The 16,317-nt window shown below is 42.7% G+C and overlaps 1 protein-coding gene and 1 long non-coding RNA gene across 5 annotated transcripts in view; both read right to left on the bottom strand.

Annotated features, from left to right (window-relative positions):
- Positions 1-2,715: 2,715 nt before the first annotated feature.
- On the bottom strand, positions 2,716-4,839 carry LOC116034754. The gene is made up of 2 exons (XR_004101197.2): positions 4,089-4,839; positions 2,716-3,084 (listed from the first exon to the last, which is right to left on the bottom strand). It is a non-coding gene; the product is annotated as an uncharacterized LOC116034754 (long non-coding RNA).
- Positions 4,840-5,385: 546 nt separating this feature from the next.
- Positions 5,386-16,317, bottom strand: part of mamdc4 (MAM domain containing 4) — a 31,626-nt gene continuing 20,694 nt past the window's right edge. For 3 of the 4 annotated variants that reach the window (XM_035991597.1, XM_031277467.2, XM_031277470.2), the window contains exons 24-30: positions 16,075-16,224; positions 15,480-15,605; positions 13,373-13,497; positions 13,142-13,247; positions 11,230-11,423; positions 10,250-10,315; positions 5,386-6,264 (exon numbers count right to left, since the gene is read on the bottom strand). In XM_035991597.1, the coding sequence (XP_035847490.1) occupies positions 6,229-6,264; positions 10,250-10,315; positions 11,230-11,423; positions 13,142-13,247; positions 13,373-13,497; positions 15,480-15,605; positions 16,075-16,224 (803 nt within the window). In that variant the 3' untranslated portion in view covers positions 5,386-6,228. The remainder of the gene's footprint in view (positions 6,265-10,249; positions 10,316-11,229; positions 11,424-13,141; positions 13,248-13,372; positions 13,498-15,479; positions 15,606-16,074; positions 16,225-16,317) is intronic. The other variant, XM_031277469.2, reaches the window with a different exon arrangement.

Raw genomic sequence — 16,317 nt, 5'->3', positions numbered from 1 at the left:
TAAAATTCAAGTTCTGTTTCTGTTTGTTCAGTACTTGGGTGTGTGTGCGTTTTGGGTGTGCAATTTAATTAAGGTTGGGCATAAAAGCATACAATGTGAATCCCATCAGCAGCTATCATATTATAGTTCTGAACATATTTCTGAGGGTTAGACTCAATGTGTCATGTGGACGTCAACACCCTCAGTTCCCCTCCCTTTGATGACAATCACTTACAATTTAAAAAAAAAGGTTGCTTGTGTGGCATGTAAAATTCCTCACAATGAACAACAAAACTTGACACACAACATTATTACGCAAGGCTTTACTCTGCTTATTGTGCAACATTCCAGTTAGAATCTGGATAATCAGGACACACTGCTAAAGTAGGCTTCCAAACAAACAGGTTATGTACTACATAGCTATCCAGACATGAATATAAACAATAATAACTGTAAGCTCACCCTCATCATAAAAAAATGGAATAAAGGGTATCTAGCTCAGCAGTTGTGGTTTGATGTTTAGAGGTGTTAGAGGAGATATCTACCTCTGAAACCTCTAGGCCCACCACAATACAACCGTGCGGAATACTGAGTTGAGTTTGCGCTGCTTAAAGCATTGAACAATTACATTTGTACATTTGCTATACACCCTCCCCGGCAGGGGGACAGACACGGCACCCCTTCTCTTCTCTGCTTCTCTTCATAGTCGTCAGATTCGTCTACCAACCCTAATAAAGCTGGCTCACGTTTGCCTGGGACCAGCTCTTAGTTATGCTGTTATAGTTTTACCCGCAATTTCCACCAACTGCGGAACGGCTGCGGATCGGCTCCGCTGCGTGTCGGCTCCGCTGCGTGTCGGCTCCGTGCTCCGCCGTCCGTCAATACCCACCAGGTCCGGTTTAGTTGCGGAACGGCTGCGACCGTGACTGACAGCTGAAGTCACGAGGACCCACGAGATCTCGCTAATTCACGTATGATCGCGCGATATAACGGGATGTAGTTTCTATAAACAGAACCACAAAACCAACAACAGTTTGTTTCCATCCAGACGAGTAGAGGGGAAACAACTCTGTGCTGACCAGTTGACTTCAGGCCTGTCTCCGCCCATTATGACGTTTTCAAGGTGTAGTGCAGGGAAATATGATCCGCCGTGAGCACGCTGTATTTTATTTTGAAAATGAACCTGATGTTTTATTTTGTTTCTGTGCTCGACTTCCTGTCCCGCGCAATCTGTCCTGTGCTGAATTTCTGCGGAGCTCTCCGGCATCCGACAAAAATAGAAGCTCTGCGTATCTGCTCCGGAGGGCTGCAGATCGCCGGAGCTGGGACGGAGTCGGAACGCAGCCGTTCTGCAGTCAGTGAAAATACACACGTTGACTTTAATGGAAACCTATTGACTCCGACCGCCATTCCGGAGCGGATCCACAGCCGTTCCGCAGTTGGTGGAAATTGTGGGTTAGACTGCCGGGGGACTTCCTTTGACACACTGAGCTCCTCTCTCCTCTCTCTTTCCATCTGTGTGCACCCATGTCCCAGAAATGCTTGTTACTAACTTATCTCTGGGGAGCTTATTCCCCGGAGTCGTTATGTTTTCTCGCCCCGCAGTTTTCCTTGGATTAGTGTGGCACCTAAATCATGGTTGCACCTGCCGCCGTGGTCCTGCTCGGTGCCCTGCTACACCCCGCTACGCCCTGCTACCCCATGAACTGCTACAACTACTATTTCTAGTCATAGTTCCATTATCTTTATTGGGACTATAATTGCCATTATTCATCACACCCCTAACCGGCACCGTCAGACAACCGCCCACCAAGAGTCTGGCTCTGTCTGAGGTTTCTGCCTAAAAGGAAGTTTTCCCTCGCCATTGTTGCACTAAATGCTTGCTCTTAGGGGAAAATTAGGTCTTTGTAAATGATAGTGTGGTCTAGACCTACTCTATCTGTAAAGTGTCTTGAGATAACTCTTTTATGATCAGATCTATGATCTGACTCTTGTTATGATTTGATACTATAAATACAATTGAATTGAATGTGTCTTTTGAGAAACCTTAGCGATAGGGTGAGAAGCTCAGTCATCTGTGAGGAATTCGGAGTAGAGCCGCTGCTCCTTTGCGTGGAAATGAGCCAGCTGAGGTGGTTCTAGTCCAGCTGGGAGGAAGCCTCAGGAAGGACCCAGGACTAGGTGGAGAGACTGGGTGGTACATCTCAGTTCCCTTAAGTTGTTCCGTCCCTCTTCCGTGAAGGACGTCTCTCTTATTTCTGCCCTGAGGAGCGAGCATTGAGGAGCAAGCATCGAGGAGGGATCACCGAGGAGCTACAAGCGAGGATGCACAAGAGCAGCCTTCCCGGAAGCTGTGCAGCTGAAAGCCGATGCTACCTCTGCCCATACAGCTGACAAATTAAAGTGACACATCAGAGGACAGGACGTCTCATCCCTCTCAAACATTTGCTCGTTTCCTTTCTCCTCCAATGATTTCCTCGCGTCTCTCTGTGCTTCCTCGGTGGGATAGACGCGAGGAAGGGAGGCAAGTGGAGGAGCCGGGGATGCAATTTAAGGACCCAGGATGGAGCATTTACCTCTACCCTGGCCTGGGAACGCCTCGGGATCCCCCAGTCAGAACTGGTTAATTTGGCTCGGGGAAGGGAAGTTTGGGGTCCTCTGCTGGAGCTGCTGCCCCTGTAACCCAACCCTGGATAAGCAGATGAAGATGGATGGATGGAAAATCATGGTCCCAGATAATGTGTATTAACCACAGATTTTATTGGGACTATAAGACAAAGAACTCACAAAAGAATTTGAGCCTCACTGCAAAATGTTTTTTTTTTAACCATCTGCATCTATAGAGGGCATCTGCTGGATTGGTCTCCCAAACCTCAGTAGAGCCACATTCACAGTACTCGCTGCCACTCAGAGAGCAAATTCTGCTGGTGATGTTAGCTTGGCCCGGTTTGCTGCCATTCAAGTTGTTCTACAGCAAGTGTCCATAGTTTCTGTCTTTATTAGGCTTTTCTCACAATGCGTCCGCTCTTCCTCAGGTCCCGCCCTCCTCTGTCGGGCCGGAACGACTGGCTGCTGGTCCTCCATGCTCCCCGACACACCTGGACGCTGAGGAGGAAGTACAACGTGATGAAATCTCAAAACTGACTGTCGGGAAGAAGGCACATACCTTCTTTACGGTTTACCTGAGTTCATCTTAATTATAGAATCAAGTTTAAGTCTCACTTTTCTTTTGGGGTTACCTGTCCATACGTTTGGGTTTATGAGCCGTAGTTCCAGTAAAGGGAAGTCTTAATACTGCAGTAGCCTACGTAATGCCTCCGTGCACAAAGCCAGGTCCACAGCCTTAGCCCAACCATACATGAATATTTTAGTTACAATAACAAATTGAGTATTTACATGTTACTCTGGAAGCATTTGGGAACACAGCCAGTTAATTCCCACCAAGAATCGTTTGATGGGTAACCAATAAAAGCCACGAAGTATTCCATAACACTGACCAAAATGTAGGACTGTAATATTAAACCTCAAAACCTTTGGAGAGTGAAATGTACTGATTATCCATAACCGTTAAAAAAATGTAGTAGTTGCATATGATAATGAGCAAGTCCCATTAACATGAGTAAACTAGAAAAACTAGTAAGTGAACCTTTGAGTCTCCAATATTTGTTTACAGATACTGTATGTTGAGGTTAAGACTGAACCTCCCTCCATTCTCATATGGTTAGACAAAGTTTTGGTACGGCTAACAATACAACTTACACTTACAAATGGGTTTTATTTTGTTACATGGCTTAATTTAATTTTCATTTTAGCTATCTTTTTTTTTTTATTTTTTTTTTTTTGCTAAATGTCTTAGGGTTAGGGTAAGGTAGGGTAACACAACTATTGTTATTGTTGGCATTGATGTCTGGTGACACCAACCCCAACAATATCAATCAATGGGTCATTAATCAATATCAGTTTTTCTGCTAATCCTCTCAGAGCTATAAACAGGGTACCTGTCAGCAGTGCAAAAACATATTGGTATATTATCTAAATCCAGATGTTACACACACACACACACACACACACACACACACACACACACACACACACACACACACACACACCTCGTGCGCAGTAGAGGTCCAGCTGCACGTTTTCGGGGCTTGGCGCTCAGTTTTCGGTACTGCACCAAGCCGCAGACCAGCTCGTGCGCGATCATCACGTACAACAGGAAGATGAGCACGGCGGGATCCATTCAGCCGCGCGCGCCGCTGGATGAGAGCCGATTGGTGCAAAATAAAAATGGTCCAGATGAGAGCAAACAGCTCCGGGCTGCAGACGGCGCGGGCTGGCGGTCTGGTGCAGGATAAAGGATGATCAATGATGATGATGATGATAATGATGATGATGATGATGAGGAGGAGGAGAGGGTCCTCGTGGCCACGTTGCACCCTGTCCACTCTAACTTTAGGCACTCAAGTCGCGAGACACAAACGGCTGCTGCGGTGGGCGCTCGCGCTCAGACAATGACAACACACCATCCTCCAAAGTCATCAGTCCATCCGAGAGAAAACGGTGTTTTTTCCCCCTGACAACAGATGAGAGTCACGGTGACAGCAGGGGACATCGGAGGATGTTGCCGTAGAGACGCGACCGTTGCTAAGGACATGATGTCGTCATCCCCTCTAGGCATTTGACCATAGCGGAGCCGTGCAGGGAGATACCAATCAAGAGCACGCGTGATTGCTATAGGTTGCCATTCATCCTCTGACGCTGGATGCGACCATTGATTTGATTGAGTTATCGATTCTTTTTTCCCCAATGTATATCATCAACTGATACTTTGTCCAAGAATTTGTAAAATAAGCTATATAGTATACCAAGCTATATAGTATACCAAACACAAGTCAATCTTTAAATTTGAGAGGACATAACTAGAAAATGTTTAGTATAATTAATTGGTGAATTAGTTAAAGGTTAGTCAGTTTTTTAAAAGTCTCAATCATTTCTGTGTGACCAGATAGCTCAGTTGGTAGAGCACATATTTTAGTTTAGTTTAGTCCTTGACGCAGCGGTGCAGGGTTAGACTCCGACCTGTGGCCCTTTGCTGCATGTCACTCCCCCCTCTCTCTCCCCTTTCATGTCTTCATCTGTCCTGTCAAATAAAGGCCTAAAATGCCCAAAAAATAATCTTTAAAAAAAGTTAATTACAAAACTAATTTTGAGCAAACACATTTCAAATTTCACTGGACTGACAAGATTTTGTAAGAAATCTCAAACCAAAAAACCTAGACATTTACAGAGAATGTGATTTTTATATATATATAGTACAGATATCTGTGGTATTTATATATATATACACATGCAGTTATTTTATTCCCCATAGACAATTTACTCACAGACTGAAAAGGCACACTGACCCAGTTTTTCAATGCTTAACTTTAATTCGTTTATCATCAGAACTCAATTATATCTTGTTTCAGAGTGGAGTAAAGTTAACCCAAGACATCCCAAAGAATACATCCGTCCTACAGACTTCTTCCAAACAGCAGCATTACATGTCAACTTTCTCTATACCCTCTTTTCAAGGTTTAACACGTCGTCCTTTTCTTTCTCCAGTCTTATTTTCTTTCTCCTTTCTTTTTAAACGGGCTCCACAACTTTCCATAAGTTGGGGGGCATGTGAGAGAACGGATTAAGGCAGAGATATTAAAGTAAACAAACATTTAGTCTTTAATGTGAGTCAAGCTCTTCTCCCAAAATGCAACTTCATAGTGTCTTTCATTAGACCCCTCCTTGCCTGGTAAACTCGTGTCTTTTTAGCTCCGTGCCCCCAGCTCATGCTTCCTTACAGATCCAAAAAGGATCCTAAATCTCCATGCAACCATTTTTGCCATTCATGGGTGATGCCCAGTCTCGATTTAAAGAAAGTTAAACTAATTTCCGTTTTACGACACCTTAAGACGTTCACCTTCTGACTTCCATGTGTCCGTCCAGGCAGAGAGCCGTGATCGGAGGGAGCTGCGTCGATTAGGCCTTTATCAGTGTCTCAGTATGTGGGCTGTGCATGTGTTTGTGTATGTGAGTGTGTGTGTGTGTGTGTGTGTGTGTGTGTGTGAGTGTGTGTGTGTGTGTGTGTGTGTGTGTGTGTGTGTGTGTGTGAGTGTGTGTCATGTAAGGGTGACACAAGCAGTTCTTCTGCTGTGATATCACCTTATTTTCACAAAGCCACCTTTAGGTGACAGGACCACCACTCCTCCCGCCTCACGCCACCTCCACCTCTCTGACATCCGCAGAGACCTGCAGAAACACAAGAAGAAGAGGGGATCCGTCAGTAAGAACAACCAAACAGTAGTCTGTCCACGAGCTGGCCACGAAGGACGCTAACTTTCATGTTACAGTCGTCTTCTGGTTTTAGGACTCAGTTTCAGCGCTCTCATTTACATCAGCATTAGACAGCTGTTTTAGCAAACAAGCTCTGTGCACACACACACACGCGCACGCGCGCACACACACACACACACACACACACACACACACACACACACACACACACAAATATATATCTGTGTGTCCTGCAGAGAGTTATTCAATGTGGTTTCTCACTTCACATCCACCAAAACCTCCCAGCCCATTAGCCCTCTCAGCAAATATCACATACTGCTTCTCTGCTGTCTTTAAGATTAAAGTCTCGCTTTGCCAGACCTTCCTCCACAGCGCTGCGGAGGAGGGTCTGGCTAGTCCACACAGCATTACGGGATGGGAGAAATGCTCTGGTTTATTGGCATTTCTTTAAACCAATCACAATCGTCTTGGGCGGCGCTTAGCGCCGCACGGAGCCACGGTGCCGCTGCAAAATAGCCTCGGGAAGGAACTTGTTTTGGTGGAAAATGTGTACGTTCAAAAGTTGTTTTAGTCGTGCAACAGAAAACTCAGATTGGACAGATAGTCTAGCTAGCTGTCTGGATTTACCCTGCAGAGATCTGAGGAGCAGTTAACCATAGTCCTCAGAAATCCACCGGAGTTTAAAATTACAACACAAAGAAAGAGGAAGGTAACGGACATCTGGCTGAAAAGGAGGACATACGGCGGAACTTCCTGTAGCAACGGGGCAATCCCGGAAGTGGAAGGTCGTTGATATAGACTACAGTTTTCTTAACGGTCCTGCACTGACATATATTTGACAGTTAAATAATGGGCCAGATGACTAATTTAGTTATCATGAAAATGAAAGTGAAATTAAAGCTTTGACTAAGAGTTCTGATATTCTCTTTAAATCATACCTCTCACTGAAATGTGAAAGAGCTGCTGATGCCCATCCCGCCGAGAATCAACGCTTCAATCTGCAGCTTCAGCAGCTTTGAGCTCATTGGCTACAAGTCGAGTGAACACTACTAATTTGAATTCGACAGGTGAAGACCATAGACTGTATATAAAGATTGACGACACGTCTCCACTGTACAAAAACGAAGCAAACATTTCACTAGTGCGGGCGCTGCCATCTTGTGCTGGTGACGTTATTTGGAGCCAGAGTCTTTGGCAGTAGTAAAACTGGGTTCTAGAACATACGCCCGCCGGACTGTGAGCACAATCACAGCTGTCAATCATGACGTTTCACAATGTTTTTATGGCATTAAAATAACTAATCCAAACCAAACACTTGAACAAACATTAGCGTGATAAGAACTACCTAAAATGACAGAAACCATCTTTGGGTAAAAAATTATTTGTTGTGCACTCAGATTTTTTTGTTTGACCCATGTCTCCATCCGCGAACATGGAGGGGCAGGTTTTATGACCTAGACCTATACGATAGAGATGTTTAGTAGGGGTGTAAAGATTCACTGATACGAATCGGTATTCGGTTGTATTATCACAGATTCGACCTCATCGATACACGGACCCCTTGCATCGGTCTAAATGGACCAAGGTTCGGCCGATGGCGCGGTTCTAACTCTACGTATCGGTTGACTGAAGCTTTGCTGTCAATCCGATGAAGCTGCTGCGGTGTGTTCGATGCTGTTGAAACAGACGGGTGTGTGTTTATTCGCAAGGGAGACAAAAGCCTCACCATTTGTGTGCTTAAGGACTTGGTCATTCATGTTTGTGCTGGCGGAGAGGAATACATCGTGGATATTGTAAATTGTACTAGTACTGTGAGCAGTGTTGGGAGTAACGTGTTACAAAAGTAACGCAATTACAGTAATGTATTCCTTTTTGCTGTAACGCAGTAATATAATGCATTACTAATTAAATTTCGGTAATATTATGCTCGTTACAATCTCAGTAACGCGAGTTACAACGCATTTTAACGCAACATTTAGTGGTGCATTGTTTTTTTTAAGAATTCACCAACACCGCGACACATTTCTTCACAGGAAAAAAAAAAAAAAGCCGTATTATTATCCTGTCGCTGTATTCGATGGTTGAGATGACTGCAGAGACAAATACATTTGCGAGATGGATATTATTTTCAGGAGTTATTACGCTGTGTTGAAGTGAGCTGTCCTGTTTCTGTTCCCGTGGTCAGAACCAGAGACAGTATGGACAGCATGTATGTCCCAACAGGTCAGCGGCTGACAGATATAAACATGTCGGGAATTAATGTTGAGGCTTGCTACACGTAAATATCATTGCATTTTTATCAGCCGTGGAGAGTAACTATGCCTGTAGTGGAATGGCTTCGAATGACGACCAAAAACGCTTGTCTTTTACTGTGACCATTTACTGTTCAATATGTTGCAGTTTTACAAACAAGAAAGTGAACAACTTGAGCCTGACGGACATGTTGCTTCTCAGTAAGCTAGCAAGAGTAGGCTACACAACAGACAACTAGCAAGAGTAGGCTACACAACAGACAACTAGCAAGAGTAGGCTACACAACAGACAACTTCCGTGTAGCACTTCCTGTGACGGTTCGCAGTAAAACTAAATTACTGTTAAATAAGGTTGTGTAGGCTACCTTTTCACAAATCAGCTGTAAATCAAGTACTGTAAATAATGTTAATAGTGAGTTTTAATCACACTATAATTGAACATTTCCTTTAGAGTGTTTTAACCTAAACAACATGAATTTCTTATTGAAGTGCTATAAACAAACATTTTACAACAATGCCATACTTTTGAGTATTTTCATTTTCTCCTACTTGCCTATTATATGTTTTACTTATCTATTTTGTATAGCTTTAGTTACTTTGCATATTTATATTAATTATACAAAATATGAATAATCTATGATGTATTAAAGTGGATAAAGACAAGACTTTATTGATCCGGTGGTGAAATTCACAAGCTAGCTGCCAAATCAAACTGCCCCTGTTATTTTGGTGAAAGTAACTCAAAACTAATGCAAAAGTAGTGTAACGCATTACAATTCAGAGACAGTAATATTGTAATATAACTAATTACTCTCAAATGACAGTAACTAGTAATCTATAATGTATTACATTTTGGAAGTAACTTGCCCAACACTGACTGTGAGTCATCCATCCATGTGTGTGTTCATAAACATGTGAGTAGACTGGTATAAATATAGCTATGTATTAAGTTTATATTGACGTTTATATGTTCTAAGATGTTCAGTTACATTCAGCACAAAAGTCTGCTAGCTGCATGCTAACGCTCACAACAGTATTATTGTGCTCACATGTACTCACGTAATACTGTATATGATTATTATTGGAGTGCTCACTATGACTGTGTAACGTGGACCTGTGTCTCTAAGATTACAGCAGCAAGGAGGCAGTTTCATCTAATATGGAGCTGATGTGATTTGGTTGTAAGCTAATTGAGTTGAAGTTACAGTGTATACTATTAGCATGTCCTAGCTTTGCTATTCCTTGGTCCCTTTTACAAAATATATATTTATTTGAAGGCAGGCAATGCTTCTTTTATAGAATTGGCTTATTTTCATTTATAATGGGAAATGAACGTGTGTACATTAAACAAATATTTAGTATCTATCAGATTGAATTGGATCGCACCGAATCGTTTCAACATCCAATCAAACTGTATCGTTCCATGTTAAAATGTATCGTCCCTGAACCGTATCGTAGCCCATGTATCCAGATACGTACTGGATCATCTTATAAGGGAGAGATGCACACCCCTAATGTTTAGGCTTCACTTTTCGGAAGCATGGAATGTTCTGGCTCTACTTTCTGCACATTGAGTCTGCGCCCGTCGTGTGAAATGTGAGTACATGTGAATAGAAATGAGTACATTATCTCCCCACCATATTAAATAACACATTACTCATAAACAGTATAAAGTGCTGTACACTCACAGAGACGTTATTGAACCCAGCTGCCATCGGATGGTTTTGCACTGGTACAACCATCACACGGTCCTGCTGAAATGAACACATGATTAATCATTAATCATTCTGCTAGCGGCATTAAAACTAAAATCTGCCGCTCATTTTCGTTTAAAATCAAAACAAAATTGTCATCTGCCCAGAGGATTGTAGGAATTTTTATGGCTGGTATATTAACCGTGGTTGGTTTGTTATTTCAAAGCAGAGTTTCAACAGGGGGTCCGGGACCCCTAGGGGGTCCTCAGAGTTACTGCAGCGGGGGCCACCATATTATTGTCATTTTTTGGAAGTTTTCTTTCAAAAACTAAAATGTCTTAACATGAATCCAAATTATTATTAGCAAATATAATTCAGCCTATTTGTGAAAAAAAACACACTGATGAAAGGCTTACCGACCGGTAGCCATCCACAGATACAGGTTATCCTAAGGATTCACGCTGCCACATGTATGTTTAACAATAAACATGATTTATAAAATCATGCCAACAATTATTATTTTAATAGCTTAGTATTCTATGCACTTAAAAGGTATGTATAAAGGCTTTAGGCCACCCTACACGTTATTGTATTGTAAGTTTAATTTGCAACTTAATTTTACAACATAATATATATATATATATATACACACACACACACACACACACACACACACACACACACACAGTAGTAGGGGGGTCCCTGATCCATCTCTCTCAGCTAAGGGGTCCTTGGGTTAAAAAACATTGAAGACCCCTGCTTTAGAGTGTACATGTAATTTTAGCTGATTAAGGATGTTTTCATTCAGCAAACTAGATGTTAACACACAACATGGCCAATGTTACTAGTGCTTATACTCTGCCATCTTTGTTGTAGTTCTAAGATCATTTAAATGTCACTTCACCAACACAATGGACACAAATTGGATGGATGGACGGTTTGTTGACAAAGGTTTGAACGTCAGATGAACTCACTGTGAGGTCTGGTTCATATATTTCATTACTGAAACCATGAACAGCTGAGGAGGAGGATGATGAAGAAGGACCGGTCGAAGCCTTGACTCTCTGTTGAGTTCGCAGGTAGAAAACCAGCAGGGCGATCAACGTGCCGATCAGCAGCAGGACCACGATGACGGACGCTGCGATCCCTCCCCCGTCGTCTCGCTTTTCTGATTACACAGGGAGGACGGAAAACCTTTAGTTTCCTGTGCTAGCAGAGATTATGCTGAGGACAAAGTTTGTCAACTGGCATTTTAAGCCAGTTAACAAACTGCTGACAAATAAGACAAATTCCTCTACTGCTGAACGTTTTTTAAAAGCCAAACTCCATATCTCAAGTATATTTTACAAGTTTGAAAGATGATTTTTATATTGTACTAAAAGTGAACGTTCAGCAAAATCACTAGGCCCGCAGATAAATAGTTCCAGCATGTAGCTCTTTGTAATATCAGGTGTCATTTGTTTTCATTTATTGTTAAAAAAAAGAAAAACAACAAGATGTAACATGCTAATTAGTGCCCTTAACACTAGAACGGCCATGATGGTCATTTTGACCGTTTTGAAATTTATATGTGTAATAACTTTGCTGAATAAAAAAATACAATCCTGCTGCTGCCTGACTTTTCCTAAATTAGTCTGTATTTTAATTTAAAATTGCTTTTATATACATTACACAAAAGGCAAAGAAAATACAGTTACTTTTACCTATTTCGGCCATACACGGTCATATTGACCGCTCGGATTTTCGCGGTATTGTTTTTAATTTTTTGCGCGGTTGAAGATGCATCTTGGTTGCTTAGTAACTACCATAGTCTCTGTCAGAGCAACGAAACTAGCGGTCTCGAGTAACAAGTGTGGGCATCACCGATGGGCCGAAGGCAAAGCCAGAGATGGTAACGTAGGCTACTACGGCGTGGAGGCACTCTGTTCTGAATCAGAAGGCAAACACCGGGCGCTCGCTCTGTGAAAGGCGCGGTACACGTAGATGGCCGGTGGCTGTTTACATGTTCATATAACTTTATACATCCTCGAACTGGCTGGAATCGTTGCACACATCCTCTCCAAGGACTGCACCAGCAGTAAAATTGTCCGGAGGAAGTTTATGCAGCAACTGGCAGAGGAGCTGAGAGCGGAGTTTATGGAGGAAAAAAGGGCAGCGGCGCACGGTCCGAGCAGCGCTGCGCACCGCAGCAGACGCCAAAACAGAGGCAGTGCCAGGTTAGGTTATAGCTAAATGTTCAAATAAGATACTTTTAATTGTTATTTGGCTGTTATGAGTTAAGTTGAATGAATTTCCACACCGTATTTTTCGGGATATGAATGTATGAAATAATTACGGTTTACTATGCCATGATATGAATAACTGAAACACGTATTACTACTCGTATACTAAATGTATAATTAGACTTGTAAAAATGTACATTTCGGTGTTATTACGTTTTTCTAAAGATATCCTAACACAATACATAATACAATATGCAATTAGGTATTTATCATTAGAGATTATAGAGTTTGGAATCTGGCAGTCAAAATGACCGCTCACGGCAGTTCTAGTAGTTATGGAATTCCGGCACTTCTAGTGAGGTGATGGTACACTTCATTTTCCATTTTCGGACAAATCCAGCTTAGCTGTTTCCCCCTGCTTCAAGTCCTTATGCTAAGCTAGGCTAACCTGCTGCCGGCTGTAGCTTTATATTTAGCATTCAGACATGAAAGTGGTGACAATCTTCTTATCTAGCTCTCAGCAAGAAAACCAGTAAGCATATTTCCTAAAATGTCAAACTATTACTTAAAAAAAAAAAATTCTGAGAAAATCAGTAAAAAGAAAAAAAAAGCTGTGCACATACAGATAGCAGTTAATGGGCTGAAAACCCCCGGCCCATCTTACTTGGCAGTGTATCTGTGACTTCGTTAGCACAGTTGACTCCGACGGTGTACTCAATGTCATCCAGAGCTATGACGCCTGACGTGCCTTTGATTCCTTCAAACACAATCTGTAAACAACAAGACATAGTAGTCGGTCATTACTGTGCGATGTATGACATTTAGCTATGTGCAGATTTTGATGTTAAAAGCAATATATCAGTATATAAATTAGACACAGTATATGTAGTCTGACCTGGTATTCCTCAGTCGATGTGATGCTGACGTCAAAGCGTGTCCACGGCCCTCCCAGTTCACTTACCACCAGCAGCTGATGGAGATTACCTTCAGACAGCCTCCACACCTTCAGCTGGCCGTCCGCTGCATACAGATTGTGTTACAAAACACCAAAAGGGAAATGCATCACAGGCATCCAGACTATATCTTAAAGGATTTCACAAGGAAGCCCCCATCTTGGCAGCTATGTACTCAGACTCACTGAAATCAGGAACCCTTCCAACCACCCTAAACCAGGCATGTATAACCTTACTAGTAAAAAAAGAACAGTACAGACCTATTTCTCTGCTGAACACAGACTATGACATTTTAGCCAAAGTAATGGCTCGCCGTTTAGAGGACGCTCTGCCTTGTATTATATCACCAGACCAGATGGGTTTTGCTAATGCCTGTTTAACGTCATGTACTCTCCCTGCCAAAATGCGTCATAGACTCAATAATTTCATCATATATTGGGAAGGGCAAGCCGCCACGCTTGCACAAAGGCTACCTGCAAAGAGCAAAACAAGTTGGAGGTATGGCCCTTCCGAATTTCTGATTTTATTATTGGGCATCCAATTTGCACTGTATGTCATACTGGACGCACCATCACTTAGACAAAAACGGCCCTACTTGGGTTAAGATGGAGACGGATATCTGTAGCTCTGTTTCTTTACCTGCTTTAATTGGCATGTCACTGCACTTATCATTGCACATGTCTAATACTAACCCTGTGGTCAGTCACTCTCTCAGAATCTATTCACAATTCAGAAAACATTTCAACTTGCAAGACACGTCTTTTTTGCCCGGTGGCATTCAATCACCTTTTCTCACCCTCAATACACGGTACTGCAGTCAACATGTGGTATGGGAGGGGCTTGAAATGCTTCAATGACCTCGATTTTTGAAAATAAATTTGCCATTTTTGAACAGCTATCAGAGAAATTTAATATAACGTATTAAACCCTTAAAATATATTTACAGATTAGGCATTATATTAATAGAGTTTTCCCACAGTTTCCCAACTAACCATCTAACGGGATTATGGATGCCATCATGTCCTCCAAGCCTTCAGACAACAATGCAATTTCATCTATTCAAGGACTAATCTCTAGATTGGACGGGCTTTCCTTGTCTAAAATTAAAATTGCGTGGGAACAGGAGCTTCAAGCAACAATCAATGAGGAGACCTGGGCTAAGATATTGGGAAGAGTTCACTCCTCATCTATGTGTGCTCGGCACTCTCTGATTCAATTTAAAGTGGTCCATCGAGTGCATGTCTCCAAAGCCAAACTAGCTAAAATATACACACAAGTCGACCCTATATGTAATAGATGTAAGTCTGCGGATGTGACACTGATTCATATGTTCTGGCTCTGCCCCAACATTGAGGGTTATTGGAGGGGTATTTTCGAGGCTCTCTCTACAGTTTTAGCAGACCCAATTGATCCAGACCCTCTTCTATCACTGTTTAGAATTGTTCCTGAGGGGATACGATTACCTGCTGGGGGCCATACAGTAGTTGCCTTTACTACCCTTCTTGCACGCCGCCTGATACTTTTGAAGTGGAAAGATGCTGCCCCGCCCTCAGTCTCCCACTGGAAAAGGGATGTCTTGTCTAATCTGAAGCTTTAAAAAATAAGATGTACGCTACGGGGCTTTGAAAAGAAATGTATCAAAGTGTGGATTTTTTTGGGGACTTTTTTCAATAAACCCTCCACACTGGTACAGTAATACATGTTCAAATGATCATATCTGACCCTTAATACGCACCTGGGTGGGACTCTTGACATTCCGGGACCAGACGTGCTGCCTCTGTTTCACCGCTTATTGGGCCTTAATGACTTTTCATATCTCAACTTCACTGTGCAATACTAAGTCTCTGCATTGTGTACGCTGTGATATTTTTGCATACTATGTTGCACATTCCTATATTAACCAGAGTCTCATTCTTAAGTGACAACAGGGGGGTTCGGTATGTTTGATGTGGGGTGGGAATGTTGTTTCTGTTGTTGTTGTGTGCTAAATCTATGTATATTGTAAAATTCAATAAAAAGAACTATGAAAATGAGGACATGGATCCTTACATGAGAATGGCTTGTAGATCCAGAATTTCAGGCAGGTGCCCTTGGTCGGGGGCAGGTGAGGGCTCTGCAACTGAGCGTTTTGATTGGCTGCCGTCCGGTTGCTGCTTGGAAAGAACAGGAAGTGACCTGGCAGAAAGGAAAGGGAATGTCGATTTTACACTTCAGTACATTTTTCGTACATGTTATTGGATGGATGAAAAAAACACACACACACACGCATGCACGCACGCACGCGCACACACACACACACACACACACACACAGAGCGTTTCACTATCTTTGTGGGGACCCGTCACTGACATAATGCATTCCCTAGCCCCTTACCCTAACCTTAACCATCACAACTAAATGCCTAACCTTAACCCTTACCCTCACCCTAACCATAACCTAATTCTAACCCTAATCCTATAACCAAGTCTTAACCCTTAAACAGCCTTTTGAAGTTGTGGGGTCCAGCATTTTGGCCCCACAAAGCTGTCCGGATCCCACAAGTATACTGGACTCCCGACATTTGCAGTCACTCAGTCAGTCAGTCAGTCAGTCAGTCAGTCAGTCAGTCAGTCAGTCCGTCCCTGTTAGTCTCTCTCTGGTTCACCTTTCTCTGTGCCCAGACTGTGGTCTTCAGGAGGGGTGGAGTAGTGTCTCTCTGCCTCAGGACTCGTCAGCTCCCAGTCCAGTGTGTCCACTTTGACGTTCTGAGTGTTGCTCCAGCTACACATACCTTTCTCCAGGCTGCACTTAGAACCTGGGAGATTTAACAGAACAAACAAACAAACGAATCGGTGGAGTACTCCTTTAAAGAGCTCAGAAGCTGCAGTGTGACCAGGTGAAACTAAAC

This window comes from Sander lucioperca, chromosome 14, assembly GCF_008315115.2.
Source record: "Sander lucioperca isolate FBNREF2018 chromosome 14, SLUC_FBN_1.2, whole genome shotgun sequence".
NCBI lineage: Eukaryota > Metazoa > Chordata > Actinopteri > Perciformes > Percidae > Sander > Sander lucioperca.
Note: the sequence above shows the minus strand (reverse complement) of the source record. Positions and strands in the feature narration are given on the sequence as shown.